The following is a 21,523-nucleotide window of genomic DNA, read 5'->3' as shown; positions in this document are numbered from 1 at the left end:
TACATCAAAAGCATGTTTAACATCGGTTCAACTCTGTGCCCTTTGTGTGTGTGTGTGTGTGTGTGTGTGTGTGTGTGTAGGCAAACATTATTTCACTACTTAATTCTTAAATGCAAACCTCCAGCTTCATCTTGTGCTTTTCCTAAAAAGTAGAAATGACCTGTTACCTAAGCAGTGAAAGAACTGACTGTTAGATTCCTTGAAAATATAGTAGACTGAATTTTTGAAAAATCGTAGAGGCTATTCTTTTTAGGTTGTTTTGGGAGAGTTTTTAAGGAAAGTAGGAAGTGAGTTTTGGGGTGGGGGGATGGTGGGTTCTCCAAGACAAAACAGGTTGGCTGAATTGAATTCTATTTTTATCAGAGAGTGATTTTGAGGTTCGAACTGGACAATGTTTGTTAGCTGGAAAGCACAAAATAAGCATTAGTCCTTACCTGTATTTTTACCTTTGGCAGAATAGCCAGTGATTGTCTACAGTTTTAGTTTGGAACTAAATTAAATCTACCCTTCTGATGCAAAAATTCCAGATTTATATTAAATTGAATATCAATTTAACTTGTAGATTAAGGTTAGCTTATTAGAACTAAGCCCTTCATGGTTTTTTTGAGAAAGACAGCAAGCTGCTCCCTGGTCTTGTGCTGTGGCCACAGCCAGGCTTGGAGAATTCCTCGATCTCCATTTGCAACTGTAGGGACCACAGCTCTTGGGGCCTGATCATATTCTCACCAACTCCCTATCTCCTGGATTGGAGTTTCAGGTTTGCCATTTTCTATCTGGGTAAGCTCAGTTATAAAACAGGAATAATATCACTCAATTCACTGGTCTAGTGACTGGCCAAGAAAGGTATGTAAAATATCTTCAGAACACAGCACAGGTAACTGTATAACAGATAGTTTTAAAGCATCATCAGTAGAGACCCCAGTGACCTCAGGACTGCTTGGCAGTCCTGTGCTTTGTCTTCCCTAACACTGAGGCTTTCTCCTGCACCCTTTGCTCTGACACATTGCAGTTACCATAGCATAGCTCCTGGCTGCAGAGTATCCCATACCCAGTCTGACAGCCTACTCAGAATAGGGAAGACACCCAGGAGGGCAGCAACACTGTGGCAGAAGATTAGGAACCAAGGACAGATCAGAGGGAGGGAATCTATTCCACCTAGGATTTCTGAGACTTTTTGAAAGGGTTTAGTGTTGGTAGGATTCCACTGCTGTTATTTTAGCCTCACTGGCTGTAGAAACATAGCGAAAGTGTCTTAAACATTAAAAATGCTGCCCAACAGTTCCTGTAGTATTGTAGTACATACAAGAGGGTCATTATTCAATATCTAATGTGAAACTATTTAACATTAAATTTAACATCACCATTTAGTTCATATTTTCATTATCTTGGACTCTTAATACAAATTGTCTTTATAGTTTAGATACCATAAAGGTGACTTATGTAAATTTATAGCTGTTTTAAGATTTTGTTTGTATGGCAAATCTATCTTAAAGACACCCTAAAAATAGAAGCAGAAAACCAAAGGTTCAAACATGCCTTCAGATGATTTTTTTTTAAACGAGACATTTCACCAGTAATTTTAAAGATACATAGTCTCATAAAATGTAATGATTCTAAGGTATGATATTTCAAAATTTATTTTAATTTGGTAATAATCTTGACCCTGTATACAATAAAACTTGTATAAATCATTCTTATATGATTATACTAATATTTCTCTTTTATTCCTACCATTTCCTATATTTGAGCATAAAAGAACCTGATAATTCAGTGAACTGTTTGAGTGCATTTTATATAAAATTATATTTGTTCATAGTCTTATGCTATCTTGTAAGACATCTGATCACCACTGCTTCAAGACAGACACACATATAGGGCCTCCCTTGGTGGTGCAGTGGATGAGCGCTGGGCTGCGAGGCTGCCCGCAGCCTTTGCAGCACTGGTTCATTTCCCGGACGCTGGCGAGGGTCCCACCAAAAAAAAAAAAAAGACACACATATACAAATGTGTGTGCATGTGGAGACACACACATACACACACTTTTCTCCCTACTGCAGAGGAGCTGCCTTGTTGTAGCTACATCAGTATAATCCGCAGCATATTTTTAGGAATAACTTTATTGAAGATATTCTTAGGAAAAAGGGGCTGCCATTGTTACTAAATACCTTTAGGACACACTGTATACTTATGCCCCTTTAAGAGTGTAGTAAGGCTACAGAGAGTTTTGCAGTAAAGAAAACTATTTTTCTTTTGAACCCTTGGATGCTCTTTTGGCTTAGGATTGAATTTTCATTTTCACCCCAGAATTACTTTTTAAAAGACTGTAAATGGATCAAGAACCTGGGGGATTCTGGAAAATAAAAATGAAGAATGTCAGTTATAGAAATGTGTCTCCAATGCTTTTTAAAAAAAAGCAACCAACCAACCAAAACCACCAAATAGTACTTTTCATTTTGAATTGACTACTTAATGTTTGTATTTTTACAAACCATTTAAACCACAGGTTAGTGTGTTTTAAGGTTGAATTTGTTGTTAACTTGGGTCTTAGTTGACCTGCCAGAATCTTAGTTTCTCTGAGTGCACAAGTGCCTCCCTTGCACTTAGTTTGTGGGGAGGGATGTATCTCACAGATGTGTACCATATTACTGTTTTCCGGGTGGTAGTAGCTGTTCTTTTTTATTAAACAGTGTTTTGATTTTAGACTCAGTAAATGTTTATCCACGGACGACCTGTACTGCAGGACAGCGCTGTGAGTTTGCAGAGTCAGGCTCATGGAGACCTTGCACTGTCACTGTCCCCTTGCTCAAGCCACTTGACATTGCTAATGTGTTGAGGTTTCAGGATTACAGTTAAGGCAAACATGATTAGATAAGATCGCTTTATAAGCCTGGAAATGCTGATGAATGTTGGAGGTAGAGCACACTTGAGGCAGGTGAAAAGTTTATTCTCACATAATTTTTCAGTTTCCTCTGAAAAGTGTTTCTGAGCATTTGGGTCACATTTGCTGAAGGGTGGACGAGGGTCCCTCCCCCGATCCAGCTTTCTTTTGGTTAGATTTGCATTCTGCTAACTCTGCTATTTTATATGACATCACTTATTTCAGTGTTTTATTTGTTTATTATGAATTATGGGGTTAAGGATAAAAATAATTATCTTTAGTTAATGATATATATATTAACGACAGACATATCTTGGATCATTTTTATCTGTAGATTAAATAGTAATTATTCATTCCAAAAGTCCATGGCACAGTCCTTATGTATTCTGTAATATTCCAAAAGGTACATGGAATTATGGTATAAAATGTATCAAACAGAATGCCCTGTAGAGTGTGTTTAAGAATACCTTTTGGTAGATTACATTTCCCATGTTTGTGCTAATAAATGAGAGGTTTTAGGAATGCCCTTGTATGGAAATATCAGATGTTAATGGCATTGATTACCTGTCAGGCTGTGGGAATTGATGAGGGAAATGTCTGCTGTAAAATTAAATAGCATTGGAGAAGACTGTACCATGCTTGGGATGGAGGGGGGGTATGACTGGGCCTGGGAGACTTTGTCAGGGTAGTACTGTGAGCTCCAGGTTTTTTCCCCCACATGATTAAGGCAGGCCATCTGTTCTTTGTTAAATGTTTACAAAAAACAGCTTTTCTCTAAAAGATTTAAGGAGATGTGGGTCTGGTAAACACTGTAATATTTCTGAGCACCTTTTTCACCCTATTTCAAATAGTACCAAAATATAATTCTGCATATCAAACAGGATTAATGTATTTTTTTGGTGTTTAATCTTTATATGTTTTCCTCCTTATGAAAGATTAAATTTTTTTAAGGGATACTAATTTATGACTTCATTTGTTACTAAAAGGAATATCTAAAATGATTTTTATGCTGATGTAAATAAATTTTCAAGTTATTGTATAGGTATTATATGCTTTTCTAATTCATTAACGTGTGCTGGGTATCTCTCATTAGAAGCTAGAACTTTGTTGCCATGGTTAATGCCATACAGATTAAAGAAAGGTACACATACCTGGAATTAACTCACCATTCTAAGTTTTAAGTGTGGTTTACTGGTAGACTTTCCTATTTCTGTCCTTTTCCAGGAAATACTTTTTTTCCCACTTCCTGAAAAATAGCCCAAAGAAGTTTGATCTCTATGTCCCTTACAAAAATTTGATAAGAATTTTTCCTTTTTACTCACATTAGGAAATATGTGACAATATGACTTGAGCAAGTTAAATGTAACACAGTTAAATCAGATCCCATTTATTCTCAGTTAATGATAATTTGGGCAGTGCTTGGTAGACATCCACTAAGAGTGTGAGGGAAAAGTGCAGGTTGGAGGATAACTTTTTTCAGTGTTTCGTTAGTTGTGTTCTCTCTGGGAATCTACCTGCGTGCATCTATATGTGTGCTCCTCCTCAGATGTCTGCCCTTGCCTCTCCCTGCAGAGCCCTACCCTTTTCAGACCCATTATTTCCCAGCTGTGACTAAGAAAGGGCAATACATATTTAAGATTCTAAATTAAAATCCTCTAATACTATAGGATTTTGGAAGAGGCTTTGGAAATCTAACCCAAACTCCTCCTTTTGCAGATAAAGAAAATGAACCGCCCAGCTAGGAGAATTGAACTTTCCCAGATAATGTAGCTAATGTCAGGGCTCAGACTAGAATTTTTATCTCTTACTCATTGTTCTGGGCCCTCATTCTCATCCCAGTACAGGTGGAGAATTGGCTAATAGTTTCTTAGTAAACCTGGTAGCTTTTAGTGGGAACAGCATAACCACTTTTAATCTTTTAAATTGTGGTAACATTGGTTTACAACACTGCATATTTTTTTCTGGGAGTATAGACTAGGTAATGATTGTTGTTGTTGTTGTTGTTTTTTGTTTTGTTTTGTTTTGATCACTGAACACTTCGGAAAGCAAGTAAAAACTGTAGAGCCTTTCCCCAAAGGATGCCCACGTGTAAACTTAAGGAGGACAGAGTCAGGGGCCCTGGATTTAAAAAACCTAGACTCAGATATTAGTTCCGCCCCTTGCTGCATATGTTGGGTGGCCACGTAATCTCCTCAAATTTTGCTTCCTTTTTGAAGGATGAAGGAATGATATTTGATAAAAATACCTAGTTTAGAATATGGTATGAAGTAGATAGTCAATAAATGTTAATTTTATTGGACTCTTACTTAGACTACTTTGCTGATGGTGAACCATGGCTTCTGGGTTACTCTGAGTTTCCTATGGGCCTAAACCTGGGTTCTCCCTGGTTTCTTTGGGGGAGGTGCGATGAGGGTCGTGGGGTCTGTTTGCTGTTGGTTTTGATGTCAGTCTTAGTTCTGGCAACTTATCATCTGTAACTTGGGCACGAGGCTGCTTCCTACTTAGAGTGCCAGGGGTGTAAAGTGCCTAGCACATGTGGTGCACATGGTAAGACTGTTGAGTTAACACTAACAGCCTGTCTTGTCCTTGCCGTTTCTGTTACAATTACCAGTAAGTAGCTGGAGAAATGTATGAAAAAGGCAGAAAATGAGTGATTTGTGGATATGGCATTTTCAAGTATTTTGTTGAAATATAGAGGTTCATGTAGCATCCAGTGGAGATGATATGCTCACCCCTGTCCTGGTTGAGTTGATCGGCTGCAAGACTAATCCAAGTCTGATCTAAGCTGAACCGTTAGCTTCTCATTCCACCGGTTGATATTCTCTACTGTGCTTAAGACCATATTTGGCTATAGTTCTAGTAAATACTAAAAATCTGCAAGGCATGTCAATTGACTGGGTTCTCTCTCCCTCAGTGAAATTGGAAATGTAGAGCTTTGATATGCTAAGAAAAGCTCTTTCTGCATTGCTTATCAGTACAAATATTTTGGCAAATCTGAAGTCATAATGTTTGGATGTGTGCTTTTAATTTGTAATATCAATGACATTTAAGTAAAAAATGACCTGTACTATGTAAAGATGCTTACACATTTTATTTCAAGCTTTCATAATACCCAGATTTTGGTATGTTTAGTACTCTTGTTCTTTTTTAAGTGGTTTAATTGTATATCTTTAATTTGAATCTCTTTTCCACATGGGAAGACAAATGCCACTTAAATTCGTTCTTTTTGATTTAGCTTGTGCTGCTGTTTTGTCATCCACCATTTCCCACATAGGCTGCTAAGAAAATGGACACTGTCTGTTGAGAAAACATTGAATGAGAAATCATTTTCTTCATGGGCTGAATTTTTCAAATGTATTATTAAGTTGTCCTTTTTTACTCTGTTTATTGAAAAGTTTTCTTGCTAAAGGAACTGATAGATTTCATAACTTTGTAGTTGGTTTGATACCTTGAGTATAGGATAAACTTCAGAAATATCCGCCACTAACTTTCAGTTCCTTTCTTTACTCTGAAGAATGATAAACTAACTTCAATTCCTATTTGTGTCTCTTAGCATTCTCCATCGGAGCCCTTTCTAGAGAAACCAGTGCCGGATATGACTCAGGTTAGTGGACCGAATGCTCAGCTAGTGCAGAGTGATGATTACCTGCCACCAATAGAACAGCAGCTGCAGCAGAAAAAGAAGAAAAAGAAAAACAACCATATTGTTACAGAGGATCCCAGTAAAACTTTTGGGAAAGATGACTTCCCTGGTGGGGTTGATAACCAAGAACTAAGTAGAAACTCACTAGATGGGTCCCAAGAAGAAAAAAAGAAAAAGAAAAGGCCGAAGGCAAAAAAAGATCCGAAGGAACCGAAAGACCCCAAGGAGAAAAAGGAGTCCAAGGAACCCAAGGCCCCGAAAGCCCCCAAGATTCCCAAAGAGCCAAAGGAAAAGAAAGCGAAGACTGCCGCGCCAAAACCCAAATCCAGCAAAAAGTCCAGGTAGGTTGTTGGGTGGTAGCAGCCATCATTGCCTCAGGACAGAAATGAGCACACAGCACAGCTTACAAAGTGGGGGTGGGGGTGGGAGTGAAGGGCTTGGGTTTTTTTGGCCTTGTTGAGCTACTTTCTCTAATATCCAACTAAAAACATAAGGTTTTTGTTTGCTGAAATGTAGACGTCTGTTATAATGAACTGTTGATTTGGATGGTACGTTTTAGGAACTTTACTGGCTAAAAGTGATTGATTACTTAAAAACCATTTTGTTGTATTTTTCTGAAAAATTGTCATGTAACAAATAGAACTGATTTACCAGCATAATTATTTGTGAGCATAGACAAGCAACCTCATTTTCGGTGACAATGCAAAACTGGGAAAGAAGGATTATAGATGTAAGACAGGTCAATATATTTCACTAGGCTTTTCAGCCTTGTTTCCCAGAAGTTGAAACAGGAGAATTAATTCTCTCTACTCGGTGAAGTAAGCCTTCTAGGGACAGAGTTGAAATTCTAGGGGGAAAATCATATAGCAGTTACCATTAGATATGCCTTCAAGAATTGCCAGAATTTTAGGTTCAACAAAATAGCCTCCTTCGCTCCATACTTCCCCCACCAACTCTCTGACCCCCCAGAAGGCATATTTACTCAGTAAGAAAAGCTGAGAGGAGAAGACATTGAAGACTAATTTTTTTCATTTGTACTGAACATTTCTTACAACTGTTCTGAACCAGTTCCAAACATCTGAATCTATTTTTCAGAATATGGCTCATGTTAGAAAATATAGTTTCCAGATGGAAGTATGGTTAGACTTAGTTAATCTGAACCTGTTTGCAAATTCCATCAGAAAACACCTTTTACTTCCTATCCCCATTTGCGTATGTGTGCATGCGCATAGACACACACATATGTGTGCACATGCATGCACACTCAATTCTATTATTGACATGCTTCTAGTGAACATTTTTGTGAGATTGCTGGCCTGTGAGCCTGTAACCTATTTTGTGTGTGTCTGCACAGGTACACAAAGAAGAGATCATTTCTGGGATTAAAAGATGCCGCTGCAAAGCAAAAAGAACAAAGTTGGATTTTTAAATACCTGCTTAAAAATATCTAAACAACTCCAAATACATTAGTCTGTAGTGTCCTGAGAATTTGAAACAAAGTCACTTAAAAATATTTGCCCATCAGTAGGTTTTATGGTGCCAGAAATAACTGAGTTATATTTTAACTCAGTCTTAACTGATTACTTATTAGTGTTTGTATTTACTTGTGAATGTTCTTTGACACCCCAGTTTGTGTTTCTTAATTGAAAACAATAATTTTTTTCTCCTTATGAGCCCTTCTTCTAAACTTATTACCCATTAAAAATTCTGTATTCCTTTATTTAAGAAATATCCTGTTGCGTGGTTTCTATTTGTAGGTGCTGTGTTAAGTGTTAGAGATGTGAGCAAGGTAGACATGATTAGAATTTCAGTTTGACTTATATATTTTAAAAATATATAATTATCTAAGTATTGTTCTTTTGATGTGAGGAAACCTGTTTATTTTACACAAGGAGAAAGAAATAGAAGCAAAGTTTAAAAGGAATATATTTTTAACTTAAATTTTGAGTGTATGTTTAAAAGCAGCTTCCAGAACTCAGAAAACACATCACCAAGAATAATTTTAGTCTCAAGATGTATCTCTCTTCAGTTTTACCCTAATTTTTCACTTAATTTTAAAAATTGGTAGAGGAAAAAACCCACCATATCTTTGATCCTGCTGCTGATTCCAGGTGTATTCTTTTATGCTCTGAGTCTACATTGGACTGACCCCATCTTTAAAAACATATGTTAGCATACCCTTAACCTTCCATAAATTACTTTGGAATGAAAGTTACTGAAATTTTCTTAACAAGTGTAAACAACTGTTAGGAACTTGGGCATCAAATCCAGGCATTTCTGGATGCCCTGTGCCTCCTTGGTACAGATTTAGAATCTATCTTTATCCACTAGAGAAACCTTTAGCCCAGGCCTCAGCTGTGCATCCTAAGGTTTGAACTGCCTCTGTGGAGTGTTTAGCATTGCTGAATCTGAGTACTGGCTTTGCTCTGGAATCACATGTTTCTCCTAGGAGGCAAGCTGTGTAATTTTTTTTTCCTCCTCCCATGAAGAAAGCTGAAAACTTTTTCCCCTTGTTTGCTTTTTACTATTAGCCTCAGTCAATCACCCTCAGGTGATAGTTGTTTTTCCTGAACTGGTGTGAAAATAATCCAGTGGAACACTTCTATTGAGTATAGAGATATGCTTGGGGAAAGGGAGCTGCTGTAACTTGGCCTGGAGACTCAGGAGGTTGTTCTGGGGGATACCTAGAGTGTTGAGGCACTTCTGTTGGTCTGATGACTTGACCAATTGTGGGGCTGCTTGCTGATACATGGTAAAATGTGCAAAGACATTCAAGAGGCTTTCCTGTTGTCCATGGTCAGAGGGGGATGGCTATTCAAGAATATGGTAATTGAATAGAGATTTTAAGTAAATTAACAAGCTATCCATTATTTTGTTGAGCCTCAGTGTTTCTGTTGGCCGGATGAGTTATGTCAAGTGGTGGTCTTGTTCTGCTAAGTCTGGAAAGGAAATAGCGTTCCTGAACAAGGATAAGTAGAGTGCATGCAACTACATGTAAATTGTGAGTAGCATAGCAGAATAATTATGTAAATTGAATATGCAGTGATGAAGGTAATAGGGGGTTTGGGTTATGTTAGTGCTGAGGTTGAATTGCCATAGCAGTTTGCTTTTAAGCACTGGAATACAGCAGTGGCAATTTTGTTTTGCAGAATGTTATGTGATACCAGTTATTTCCATCCTTGAATAAGTTAACTTGATGAATTTGTTTATACAGAAAATAATTTTCCTACAGAGTACTGAAATAGAGGGATAAACAGAAGTGAAATGAAAAATTTAGAGTAGAATGACTCACATCTATCCTTTTCAGCCCTGGATGGCGAATCATTGGTGAGGTTATAGAAACAGATGTGCTGTCCTTTGAGGCAGGGTATCAGAAGTGACCTACTGGTGGTCTGGTTTACTCTGCCACTGTCTGTGGCAGGGAGAGAGCTTGTTCTGCGTCATTCACACACTTTCAGTAATAAAGGACTTGAGGATGGTGACTGTCATCAGTGCAGCTGATTTTCCTTTTGTGCCTTTATGATGTCTCCTCACACCACCTCATTCTCATTCCCTTAAGTGTTCGAGGCATGCATTTGCGGCCATTCCCAGCGAACTGGTCCTTTTGGCAACTAAAATGTAATTACATTTGTCCTGCCTATGCAGAGAACCTAAAAAAAATCTGCCGAAAAACTTCTATATAGAACGGTAGTGAAACAGAAATAGGTGTTCAGCATTTCAGAGAAAAAGATGTCTAAAAATCTTTTTTTTTTTTTTTGGTGGGACCCTTGCCGGTGGCTGGGAATCGAACTGGCACTGCAGAGGCTGCCGGCAGCCTCTCAGCCCAGCGCTCAACCGCTGCACCACCAGGGGAGGCCCCTGTCTGAAAATCTTAATGAAGAAATGTGACATACCTCTTTTCTATTGGAGATATATATATATATATATATATATATATATATGTATATATATTTACCCCTCTCCTTTTGTTTAAATATATATTTTTCTCATTTTTTTAGTGCTCTTTCCAGGTGTCTTTCCAGCTCACTTATTGGCAGTTAATATTGAAAATAGAAGCTAGTGTCTGTGTGGGCTGGAGAGGATGCCATTTTGTGTATGGGAGGATACATGGAGCTAAATATGAGGATCTGCATTCTTCTGAAAATTTCAGTGCATTTTCTCTCGGGATGCTGTTGTGTGTGTATGCGTGGGTCTTATGAATTGAAAGAGAATTTGGAGGAAGTGCTCCCAATGAATGACTCCTAGCTATATAAAGATTCTTTGAATGTACATAAAGAAGGGAACTTGGCCAAAGATTGTGACTTGACTACTGAAGCCAGAGACTTGCTTCTAATGCAAATTCTAGGAATACCTCTTATTCCTTATTTTAGTCTCTACCTTCACTACTAAAGTTGGTAGAAAACTAAAATCCAGTTTCTCAAATGAGTGGCAATGTTTTATTCTAAACTGGGGGGAAAAATACTGCTCTTATTCTAAAAACAAAGTACTCCAAACATGCACAGTTTTTGCAACCCACATCATCATCATTACCATTAATATTTATGGGGCAACTTTCTTCTGAGGATATTCACTTTTCAGCTGTTGTTTTCTCAATTATGTTCAAAGAGAGTAGCAGCATTTTACCCAAGAAATATTTTTATTCAGCCAGCAAACTTAGTGGTGGTATATTTTGGTATTTTTCATAGTGTGCTCATATAATTATGTAAGGTCTTTAAGTAGAGATTAGACACAAATGAAAGTCGTTTAGTTAGTTTTGTTAGTATGCATCAAAAACACAGATAATCAGATAGGTCCCCATTGGGTACATAGGTAATAAATTAAACCCACAGATTTCCTTTCTTTCCTTGCCATCTCCCCTCCCCTCTCCCGTATCCTCTGCCCCCCCCCCCCGACATCCCCGGCCCCCACTTCCGAATTAAGAATTTTGGGCATTGTGCTACAGAAGAGAGTATAGATTTCTTGAAACCTGCAGTCACAAAATGGACCATGAGCCCTTTCATTGTTGGAGAGGAACAAGGAAGAAATAGTGTCTGTGAGCACCATGCCCATTGGTCTGCCCCCACCCGTTTGTTAAACCATACTCCATATCAGGGATGGGACCAGATGCCCTCTTGCCTGCTGGTCTTGAAGGCTGTATTCCCTTTAACAGTGGAACTCTGGGGTCTTCTTAATCCCTAGACTCCTTGAAAGTCTTCCCATTGCTACATAGCAATTCTGTCTCTCTCTGATTTGTCTTAAGGCAGATGAATGAGCATTGAGGGGGTGTTGTCAGCCATTTTTTTAGTACAGATCTTGGCACCTTTGACAACATATGATTCAGTTTATATTTACTGGGGGAAATATCATGCCTAATAACATTGACCCTTAAGAGCAAGTTCTGCTAACTCATGCTCTGTGCTAGATATAGGAATGAACCACACTGAGCCTACTGGAAATTTGTTTCTGCCCATCCAGTGAGCTGCAGTTGACTTTGAAGCATGGTCTGCTGCCACTTCAGTTTCGGTAGGAGAGGATCATGTAGATTCCACTTTCAACTCTCACTGTGCTTATCAGATCAAAGTTGAGAGGTGAGGAGACCATGGGCAGCAGTGGGATGTTAAGGGAGAATTTTTTTCTGGAAACACATTTTTCTGAAGCCTTTCTTAAGTTGTATTTTAGAGAGGAGCATACATTGCCATAGTAGATGTGCTTGTGATGTTTGAGCTAAAAGATAAAGCACAGAAGGAATCACAGGCTGACTTTGTAAAGTTACTATTTACAATGTCTGTACATATGCAAATGCTTTTGAAAAGCATGAAGTTCTGAACAAATGTAAAGATCTTTTTTGCAAGATATCTTCTGCCTAGACAAGGGGCCTTTGAGTCATTGGATGCTTGTACAAAGTCACCAGAAGAAGATATGTCTTCTGAAATGCGAGCCCTCACCTTGAGTCATCTTTACATGGAAGGCTGTGTGGCTTAGCTTGAAAATGAGAAATAGTGTGAATTAAGGAAAAAGATACCATTTTTCTCAAATGTTAGAATGACCACATCCTTGAACTTCCATTAGAATGCTAATTTTATATGTACCTCTGACTTCTGTTGGACCTATGTAATCTCATGGGGGTTCAGCTTCCCCTGGTGGTGTTTTCTCATTGTTGGTTTTACTATTTGTTTGGCCTAATTCCCCACCTACTTGTAGCACCTGATTAAAATATGGGTAAGCAGCATGACTCATCTGTTATATTAGCCACCTTGGCAGCTCAGAAAAGATAAGTATGAATTTAGGGTGCAGAATTCTAACTGCCAAAGTTAGCCTCACTTGTCACCCTTCCTGGGAATTCTGCACATGAGAATAGTGTATTAGAATTTAGCATACACAACCAAATATTTGCCCTACTTTTGAGCATTGGAAGGGTATTCTGTAGTAAAAGGGCATTGAAGGGCACACTTTTTGCATTTGTTTTGTAATGTCTAATTCACTTAGTTCTTTGTGTTGCATTGCAGTGCCACTTGGTGCCACAGAGCTAAAATGGCTAATGTTTAGTGCAGCTCCTGTGATCAGGTAACATTGTAGCAGGCTAGATCTCCTTCCCAAGTTACTTCTGACAGATCTTCATTCAATCCATAAAAACTCAGTAACCTTTAGATTTTCAATGAGAGTGCTTGACTCTTTTTTAGTCTTTTTTTCCCCTTTAGAACATGTTATTTAAAGTAGATTTAGTTCTTTCAGGAGAGCTTTCTTCTGAACGTTATCTTTAATTTTACAATATTCTTCTAAAAAATGTTCAACATTGTAGTTATCTTCAGGATAGCGTTCTGATATTATTGGGAGGCTACCCAGGGATGATCCCAGTTAGCAGGAGACACTGACCAGGTTTAAGGTACCCCAAAAGGCCAGGCCAGCCCTAGACTCCTAAGGAGATGACCTCCATTTGGAGGTAGATGTGGGCCTTCAGGACTAAGTAGGGTTCTGGAACCAGAATGGTTTCCGTTCTAGTCCAAGCATGGCCATTTCTTGGACTGAAGCATGTTAGCTCTTTGACCCCAGATTCCTCACGCTTGGAAAGTTTGATCATAAAGTGTAAAGGGGAGGCATGTCGAGTATGAAATAACATTTTAAATGAAAGCAAACTAGGTATCTGTATCTTTCTCTTTCTTTTTCCTAAAAATTATCATATTTAATGTACTTAGGGAGTACTTGATGCTGTAAGAACTACCTAAGGCAACAATTCGGATTAAATTATTTGTCTTAGAGGTATTCCATTCAATGACTTTCAGAGAGTTTCAAAAATGTCTGTCGTTGAAATCATGTTTGTTGTTCAAAAGTGAAATTGAATCCTTCCCTTCCCCCTTTTCTCTTTTTCATTCTCTTTCTTAACTAGAAGAGTAGGGTGAAGAATTTGTGGGAAGTGCCCTGCTTGAATGTGGCAAGTGCATTGCTTAGAGTGAAAACATATGAGTGCCAGGCTGGGCAGCGCAGATCTCCCAAAGACTGACAGTGCATGGGGCAGGCAGGCAGGCAGGCAGGGCTTGGAACAAAAGTCTTGCTCTAGTCCCCCTAGTCTGCGCAGATGCTGACTGCCCAGGGTTGGCTAGTGGAGCATCAGACATGGGCAGTCTGCTGAGCACCCTACTCCCTTCACCTAGGGACCCCTGCTTGCCTTTGTGTGAGGATGTTGACCTTTGGGTTTATTGTCTTTCCTGCAGAGTTTCTTTTGACTCTTTCCTTGTTAGATTATTCTGTCACATGCATCTTATTACATTCTAGTTTAGCTGATAAGTACATTTTAGCCTTGAGGCTTTATTTAGAATTTTTATTTAATTTTGTTGGGTTAATTTTACTTTATACTGTATAACGTTTTATGCTGCCTTAATCCTTTTAGATTTTCAGTACTTTATCTTGTCTCTTTTTTGGTTTGCCTCTTTAATGTTTTCATTGTTTAAAAACAGTGCTTAGAGGAAAGCCTGTATTCTTAGGTTGAGAAGCTATATGCTCATCTCTCTGTTAGTGTAGAGCCTTGACCCTTACAGCTGATTAGGTATTTTATGATGGCAGCCTCAATCTTCTTGAATTGCGGTATGCCACAAACATCATATGCCATGGACAGCTCTCACTTTTCCATTAGGTTCATTTCTTTACTAAAAAGCCTTTTGAGCATATAAAGTAAGTTTATATTTCAATACCTTTTGTTCTTCTAAAAGATTACAGGGTGACATTTTGGCTTGTACCCCTGAAAACAACCTGATTAATCTTCATGCCCAAAGTCTGAAGGTTGATTTTCCCCGGTGTGACGAGAATTTTTTATAATTTGTTCCATCTGTAGGATCTGTTTGGTCAAGAATTCCATCCCATTGTCAAGATATCTTCTTTAACTTGCCATATTCTCATCACATTGGTGCATTTTGTTTTGTAATTACTCAAGGCAGCTAGCTGACTTTATAGTAAGTTCTGGCTCTCTGCATAAAGCTTTGTTTAAAGAGCATACACTTTTTCTCACCAAAAATTAGTTATGTGCTGTATCTTAGCTCGATGAATTCATCTCTTAGCTCATCATTGTGGGCCTTTATTATTATAAGCTGAATACAAATTCTTCCTTAAGAGTAGACCCCTTAGATTGTTTCCAGATTTTATGTATTGTAAATAGTGCTGCAATAAACATAGATGTACAGGTGCTCTTTTGAATCACTGTTTTTGTGTTCTTTGGGTAGATCCCTAGTAGTGGAATTGCCGGATCGTATGGTAGCTCCATTTTTAGTAGACTGAGGAACCTCCAGACAGCTTTCCACAATGGTTGGACCAGTTTGCACAACCCAAATGCCCAAAAATAGATGACCTGATCAAGAAGATGTGGTATATATACACAATGGAATATTATTCAGCAATCAAAAAAGATAAACTCATGCCATTCACAGCAACTTGGATGGAGCTTGAAGGAATTATCCTCAGTGAATTAAGCCAGAAGGAAAAAGAAAAATATCGGATGGTTTCACTTATAATAGGAATATGGAGGAATCAAATAAGACATCAGTGTAAAAAAAAAATAATAACAATACAAAACACAACAAAGCAAAAACAGACAATTATAAACCAGAGACATACTGCAGGGGAGGAGGAGGAAGAGGGGTGAAAGAGAGGGAGGGAGGAGCACAGGGGACTGTGGTGATGGTGCATGGGTGCCTTGGGGAAGGAAATTCTATGGGGACTCAATCTGAGGGGGTGGGGGGAAGCAAATATTGCCTAAAAAATGTAAAAAATGATAAATGTTAAAATAAAAAAAAAAATCTAAAAAAAAAATTAAAAAAAATCCCAGGGAACAACAACAACAAAAAGTAGACCCCTTAGGTTGTTCCTCATATGACAGGTATTCCTCTCTGAATACAAAATGTGGGTTCTCTGAATGCGTGATTCTCAGAGATCTTACCAAGATGGTGTGTGTTTTGATCACAGGGGAGACAATCAGAACTTTAGAGATGACCTAAGTGTCACTTTGCTCTTGACTATGAGCAGGTCTGATTGCCTACTAGTGTGAAATGTAAGTAAAGTTGGTGGAGGGACAGTGACCTTTCAAGTTGCCAGCAGCATCATCAGAAAAAAAGAACTCCTTCCAACATTACAAGGGTTTGTCTAAGCTTCAGAGCAGCAAACTCTACATCTAGGTTGCGACAGTGGTGACAGGAGATAAAGATCAGGAAATGAAAGAACTTTTTTAGTAGGGAGGGGAGGTATCTAAATGTACTGGCTTTAAAAGTCATTAAGTTTCACAGTACTTTGGTAGTACCTTTTTAGCACCATTTTACTGAGCTTCATGGGTATTTCATCATAATGATAGAATCTATGTGGGATTTTTTTTTAAGTGAGTTAATGAGAAAAGCACTTACAGTAGTGTCTGGCACATAGTAAGGGCCGTGGTGTTCACTATCACTTTCATTGTTCACATAAGTAGATAAACTAACAATTACATGTAGTTGACTGTACTAGGAATACAAAAATAATAAGACACAGTTTCTTCTCTTCTTGATCTTATAGGGTAGTTGGATAAAGATAGACACACACACATGCACATGCACACACACACACAACTTTGGTTTTAATACACCACAGTAATGTTACCACTGAATTTTGTGTATTTTAAATATGTGTGGCACACATCATGTGGTGGGTAGGTGGATGAGATCTTACCCAGAGCCATGTGGTCAGAAAAAGCTACTCTGAAAGAGTGATGTCCAAGTTGAGTCTTACAGATGAATACATTGGGGAGTAGACGTAGGGGAGAGATAGGTGTGTGCTTTTGTGGAAAGAGTTCTCTATGCCTGCAGCATAAAGGGTGTGGGGGAAATGTAAAAATAAAGTTAATGTTGCCATTTGTAAAAACTTGAGAGGTCTTGTATCTCAATACTGAGAATCTCAGAAATTTATATATTTGAGGTTGAACTTTAAACAGAAGAGTGATCCAGTCAGACTTGCATTTTAGCTGGTCACCCTGGGGACACATGGAGGATGGTTTTGTGGGTGATGTTTTTAGTGGCATCACCATGTTGCTAAGCTAGGGAATGTAGGAGGCAAAGCAGATTCAGGAGAGGGGTTAGAGAAGACATGATTTCTTCTGTGCTGGAGCCATTCAGGTCTAAAATTGAAAAGTGTTTCCACACACACACCGGTTCTTCCTTGTGATTCTTACTGGTAGGTCTCTGTGCAGAGGGTGGCATTGTCCAAATCTGTGGATAGCCATCACTGCAACCTGTGGAGGTGCTCTCTTTAAACTTTGTAGTGCACGAGATTCTGTTTCTGTGCCAGGCCACTCACTTTCAATATTGTATTGTCAGTTTAAGGAATGTTTCTTATTAATGCATTGTCTTCACAGCTATAGGAGCTGCCCTCTTTGTGCATTCAAGCTTTCCAGGTTATATTTTGTAAGAGGAATGACTATATGGGTATGTTTTGGCTTCAGCATTATGGAAGACTAGCCTTGCACTTACAGATTTAAATAATGACTGCGCATGTAGATTATGTGTTTTTTCTCCAGTAGTTTGGTAGTAGTAACTCTGGCCATGTGTTGTGAGGGTGATGAGGCACTTGTAATGGTCAAGGTGGGAAATGATAAGTCTCTGAACTAAAGCAGTTCTAGTGGGCATGGGGAAGAGTGGCCTTAAGGATTATTTGCTTGTTTGTTCTTTTAACTGGTATTAAAGGATTCTAATAAGGAATTTCCCTCAATTCAAATTGCTTAGATGAAGTGGGAGGTTCTATCCATAAGTCTCTACGGTTGATTCAGTACAAGGGGGTCTGAGCCACAGCCAGAGAGTATGTTTGCAGAATTCCCAGAGTACATTCCTCACTGTTTGCCTTACAGATGTGTGTGAATGTTGACCATTTGTGCTAGACACTGCCAAGGTTTTCATCCATTATCTTATTTAAACCTCATCTCAAACCTCAGAAGAAAATACAATTACTTACCTCGCTTTACAGACGAGGAATCAGAGGCTCAGGGAGATTGGCTTGCCTGGGGACACAGAGCGAGAGGTTATAAAGGACACAGACACTTTGAACTAAGGACTATCTGACTCAGTTCACTGCTGTTAATTACCATTCTGTGTTAACCTCAGTTTGTTAAAGGAAGAATTCTAACTTTGACTTTTTTGGGGCAAACCTGTTTTAATATAACACTTAGTTCAAAATCCATTAACTTGTTGCAAAGTGGTAGCAAAGGCAATTTAATTTAAGTAACTTTATCTTGCCCTTGATTGTGATGTCTTTGGGCTGACATTGAAGATTTTGTGGCTCTTTTGACTTCTTAGCATGTTTTTGATTTGTATATTGATGTCATGAGGAGATGTTAGCATGGAAATGCTTAGCTGTCTCTGAGCCACATTAATAGTGCAAGGTCTAATGAGTTTAGAAATCTTTCAGTAATCAGAGCTGGGGTTAGTTCTTCCCTTGACTAAAAGCCTTATATCTCTACATTTGGAGAGGGTCCTGTTTGACTTTTAGCAGTCTCAGAAATTCCATACAGTTAATTCTTGGGAAGGGCAGATGGAAAATCATTAACACTTCTCTCCTTCAGCAAATTGATATTTCATCAGACCTGGGCTCTAGTGGGATTCAAGACAGCAAGGCTTTCACTCCTATAAGATAGTTCACACAGGGCACAGTAACCCCACTAAATTAAATCGTGTCCTTTGCTCTGGTGCAGAGAGGTCACCATGAAAAGCACTAGCTGCCAACTTCCTTTACCTGGCAGTGGTTCAACTCTGTGACAGGCCTACCTCTGATTTAAACAAATTTGAGAAATATGTAAAGTTTTGGAAGCAGTTTTGCACTGATTTGATAAAAGAAACCACAAAACACTGCAGCGCAGGTGTTGAGAATGTTTGAAAGCTGATTGAGGGAAGCAGATGGCTTTAGTCAGTGGCATCCAGCCAAAAGAGCAGGTGCTGGTCATGTGACCGCTGGTTACCAGGGTAATCTGATTGCTCTTGGCGTGCAGATGAAAGGAAAGGGGCCCAGCGTTCAGCTGTAGTATTGTATAATTTGTGGCAGTTAGAGCGGAAATAAATGCTGGAAATGGAGCCTCATAGTAGGGGAGACTTCTGTCCATGTGTAGCATAAACACTAGGACAGTTGGATGAGGAACTGTTGTATGGATTTTTTTTTTTTAATTTAAAAAATATTATGCTTTCTGTGGATCTTTTAGGGACTTAAAGTTTTTAGGACACTGCATTTTTAAAAACAAATAAAAAGAACTCTTTAAGCCTAACTGCCATTCGCTGTAATCCCAAATTGTTGGAAGTTATTTGCCTATGTGTTTATTTACTATGTTAAAATGTTAATAAAATAAAAACAAGCTCTGATTATTTCAAAATAACTGGGTTAAGATAATATTTAAGATTATCTAAGATTTTATTTATTCATTGCAAAAATACATTTTAATGTGTGGTGGATACTTTATAATATTAACAAATTATTTGAAATATTTCACATGACACCTGCTTCACTTAAATAATAGAATATGGACATCCTGGTTCCTCTTCCTTTTTGTAGCAGCCGAGCATACAAGGAAAATGGTGTTTAATGCATGCTGCTGGCATTCCTTCTGGGAATTTATAAAGTTCTGTAAATAAACTTTGTAAATGTTTTTGAAATATCTTTTGCTTTTAAAATTTACTAGAATTTTAGGTTCTCTAGAAAGAGTAAGAAATAATCATTACTGAGGTTAGATTACTTTAAATGTTGGCTAATAAATAATTGACATTAGAAAACCTTGGGGCTGGTTTCAAAATTGAAATGGGAGGTAGCACTAAGGGTACACTCAAAAAGAATGTCAAATATTCTAAAGTTGATGGTAAACTTAAATTTGAAAACATTTTTTTCCATAGAGTTCATTCATGTCTTTTGACTTGTGTGACATTCAAATCCTATTAATGTTTGATATAAACATACTGTGAGACATGTACTTTAATTATTGGGGTTGCTTTGCTATGTTTTTATATTTCAGAAATCTAACTTTAAATAAAAGGCAATTGTGACTACCGTAAAAAAATACACAGTACAGTACCTAAAAAAGTTTATTTCTAATCAAGTACACAACATTAAATAAAATCAAATGGAGTAAGACTTTGCCATACATGTTATTGTATTCTATAATGTTTTAAGTTGAATAAAAACATAGCTGGAAAATATGAAAAGGGACAGCTAGTAGCACTAGTCAAAAAAAAAAAAAGGATTTAAATAGTATTGAAAACTCTGCAAGAGACATAAAGAAATGATAATTATATTCTAGTTTTCCTTGACAGTTTAAGAAAACATATTCTGTACCTTGAAAACTCGATAGCAAAAGTACTTTCTTAACCTGATTCTTCATTATGGGTGGGTATATCAACAGGGATTTTGCATTGTCTAGTTGAACAAATATATTAAGTGTCGTATTAGGAGTTTTTTCATGCAATTTGTTTTTTAATTAGGTCGGGTATTTGCTAAAGGTCATCAGTAGGGGTTTTGCCAGAAAAACTTCATGGATAGTAGCATATAACTATAAATGGAAAACATGTATTGTTTTACCAATTCTCCTTGATACTTTTTGAGATACTAATGTGGGAAATATCAGGCATGGGGTATGTGGAAAGCCTCATTAAAAAATGAACACTAAGTGTTGCACTTTGAATTTTAGTAATAAGAAACCTGATTCAGAAGCAAGTGCTTTGAAGAAAAAGGTCAACAAGGGAAAAACAGAAGGTTCTGAAAATTCAGACTTAGACAAAACGCCCCCACCATCTCCTCCTCCTGAAGAAGATGAGGACCCAGGTGTTCAGGTAATACCATTATTCTGTTCTCCAGCCTTGGTTACTCAGCATGGGTAACTTTAGCTGCATATCAAGTACACTAGACCTCCCTGTCTTTGTTATAGAGCTGCTATAAAGATGTCTTTATTGTTGTCTGGAACATTATATCCATAGTGATGCGAGCTAAGAGCTAGTGTGAAATTAAACTCCTGACTTCTGGGTTGTGCTAACTCTGACTCCATCTTAAAACCAAGAATCTTCATTTATTTCTGTAAATGTATCTTTTGATATTTCTATATGTGTTAGTGCTAATATGTTGTTAATGTATTGGTTTACTTTAAGCTTCATTTACATTTCTGATTTTCTCCAAAGTTTGGTGCTTGTCAATTCTTATATTTTACAGAGTAAAACAATCAAGGTTATTGTAATACATAGCTAGACTTCAGAGTTCTGACTTCTTATGGTCAGAATTGAGAATTTTTTAAAATTATTTATTTATACAAGCACTGGGTACAGTCAGAAGCGCGGGAGGGTGAGAGAATTCACCAGAGCCAGAGTGGAGAGCAGAACAGGCAGACTGACGAAGTACACTGCTGAGGGGAGCAGCAGGCAGCAGGAGAGGTCTGCGTGCCATGTGGGATCCTCACCCGGCAGCTGGGGATTGAACCGGCGCTGCAGAGGCTGCACAGAATTGAGATATATTCATATAACATTAAAATTTTGTATGAACAAGTCAGTGACTTT

General features: G+C 38.0%; 1 protein-coding gene across 3 annotated transcripts in view; it reads left to right on the top strand.

The window, feature by feature from the left end:
• The window catches only part of CHD7 (chromodomain helicase DNA binding protein 7), a gene marked incomplete at both ends in the record, with an annotated part of 120,227 nt that overhangs the window by 31,602 nt on the left and 67,102 nt on the right, over positions 1-21,523 (top strand). For 2 of the 3 annotated variants that reach the window (XM_084230029.1, XM_084230028.1), the window contains 2 exons: positions 6,432-6,862; positions 20,668-20,809. In XM_084230029.1, coding sequence (XP_084086155.1) covers positions 6,432-6,862; positions 20,668-20,809 — 573 coding nt within the window. The remainder of the gene's footprint in view (positions 1-6,431; positions 6,863-20,667; positions 20,810-21,523) is intronic. The other variant, XM_084230030.1, reaches the window with a different exon arrangement.

This window comes from Talpa europaea, assembly GCF_964194135.1.
Source record: "Talpa europaea genome assembly, chromosome: 3".
Classification (NCBI taxonomy): domain Eukaryota; kingdom Metazoa; phylum Chordata; class Mammalia; order Eulipotyphla; family Talpidae; genus Talpa; species Talpa europaea.
The sequence above is the reverse complement of the archived record's forward strand: the minus strand, read 5'-3'. Positions and strand labels throughout refer to the sequence as shown.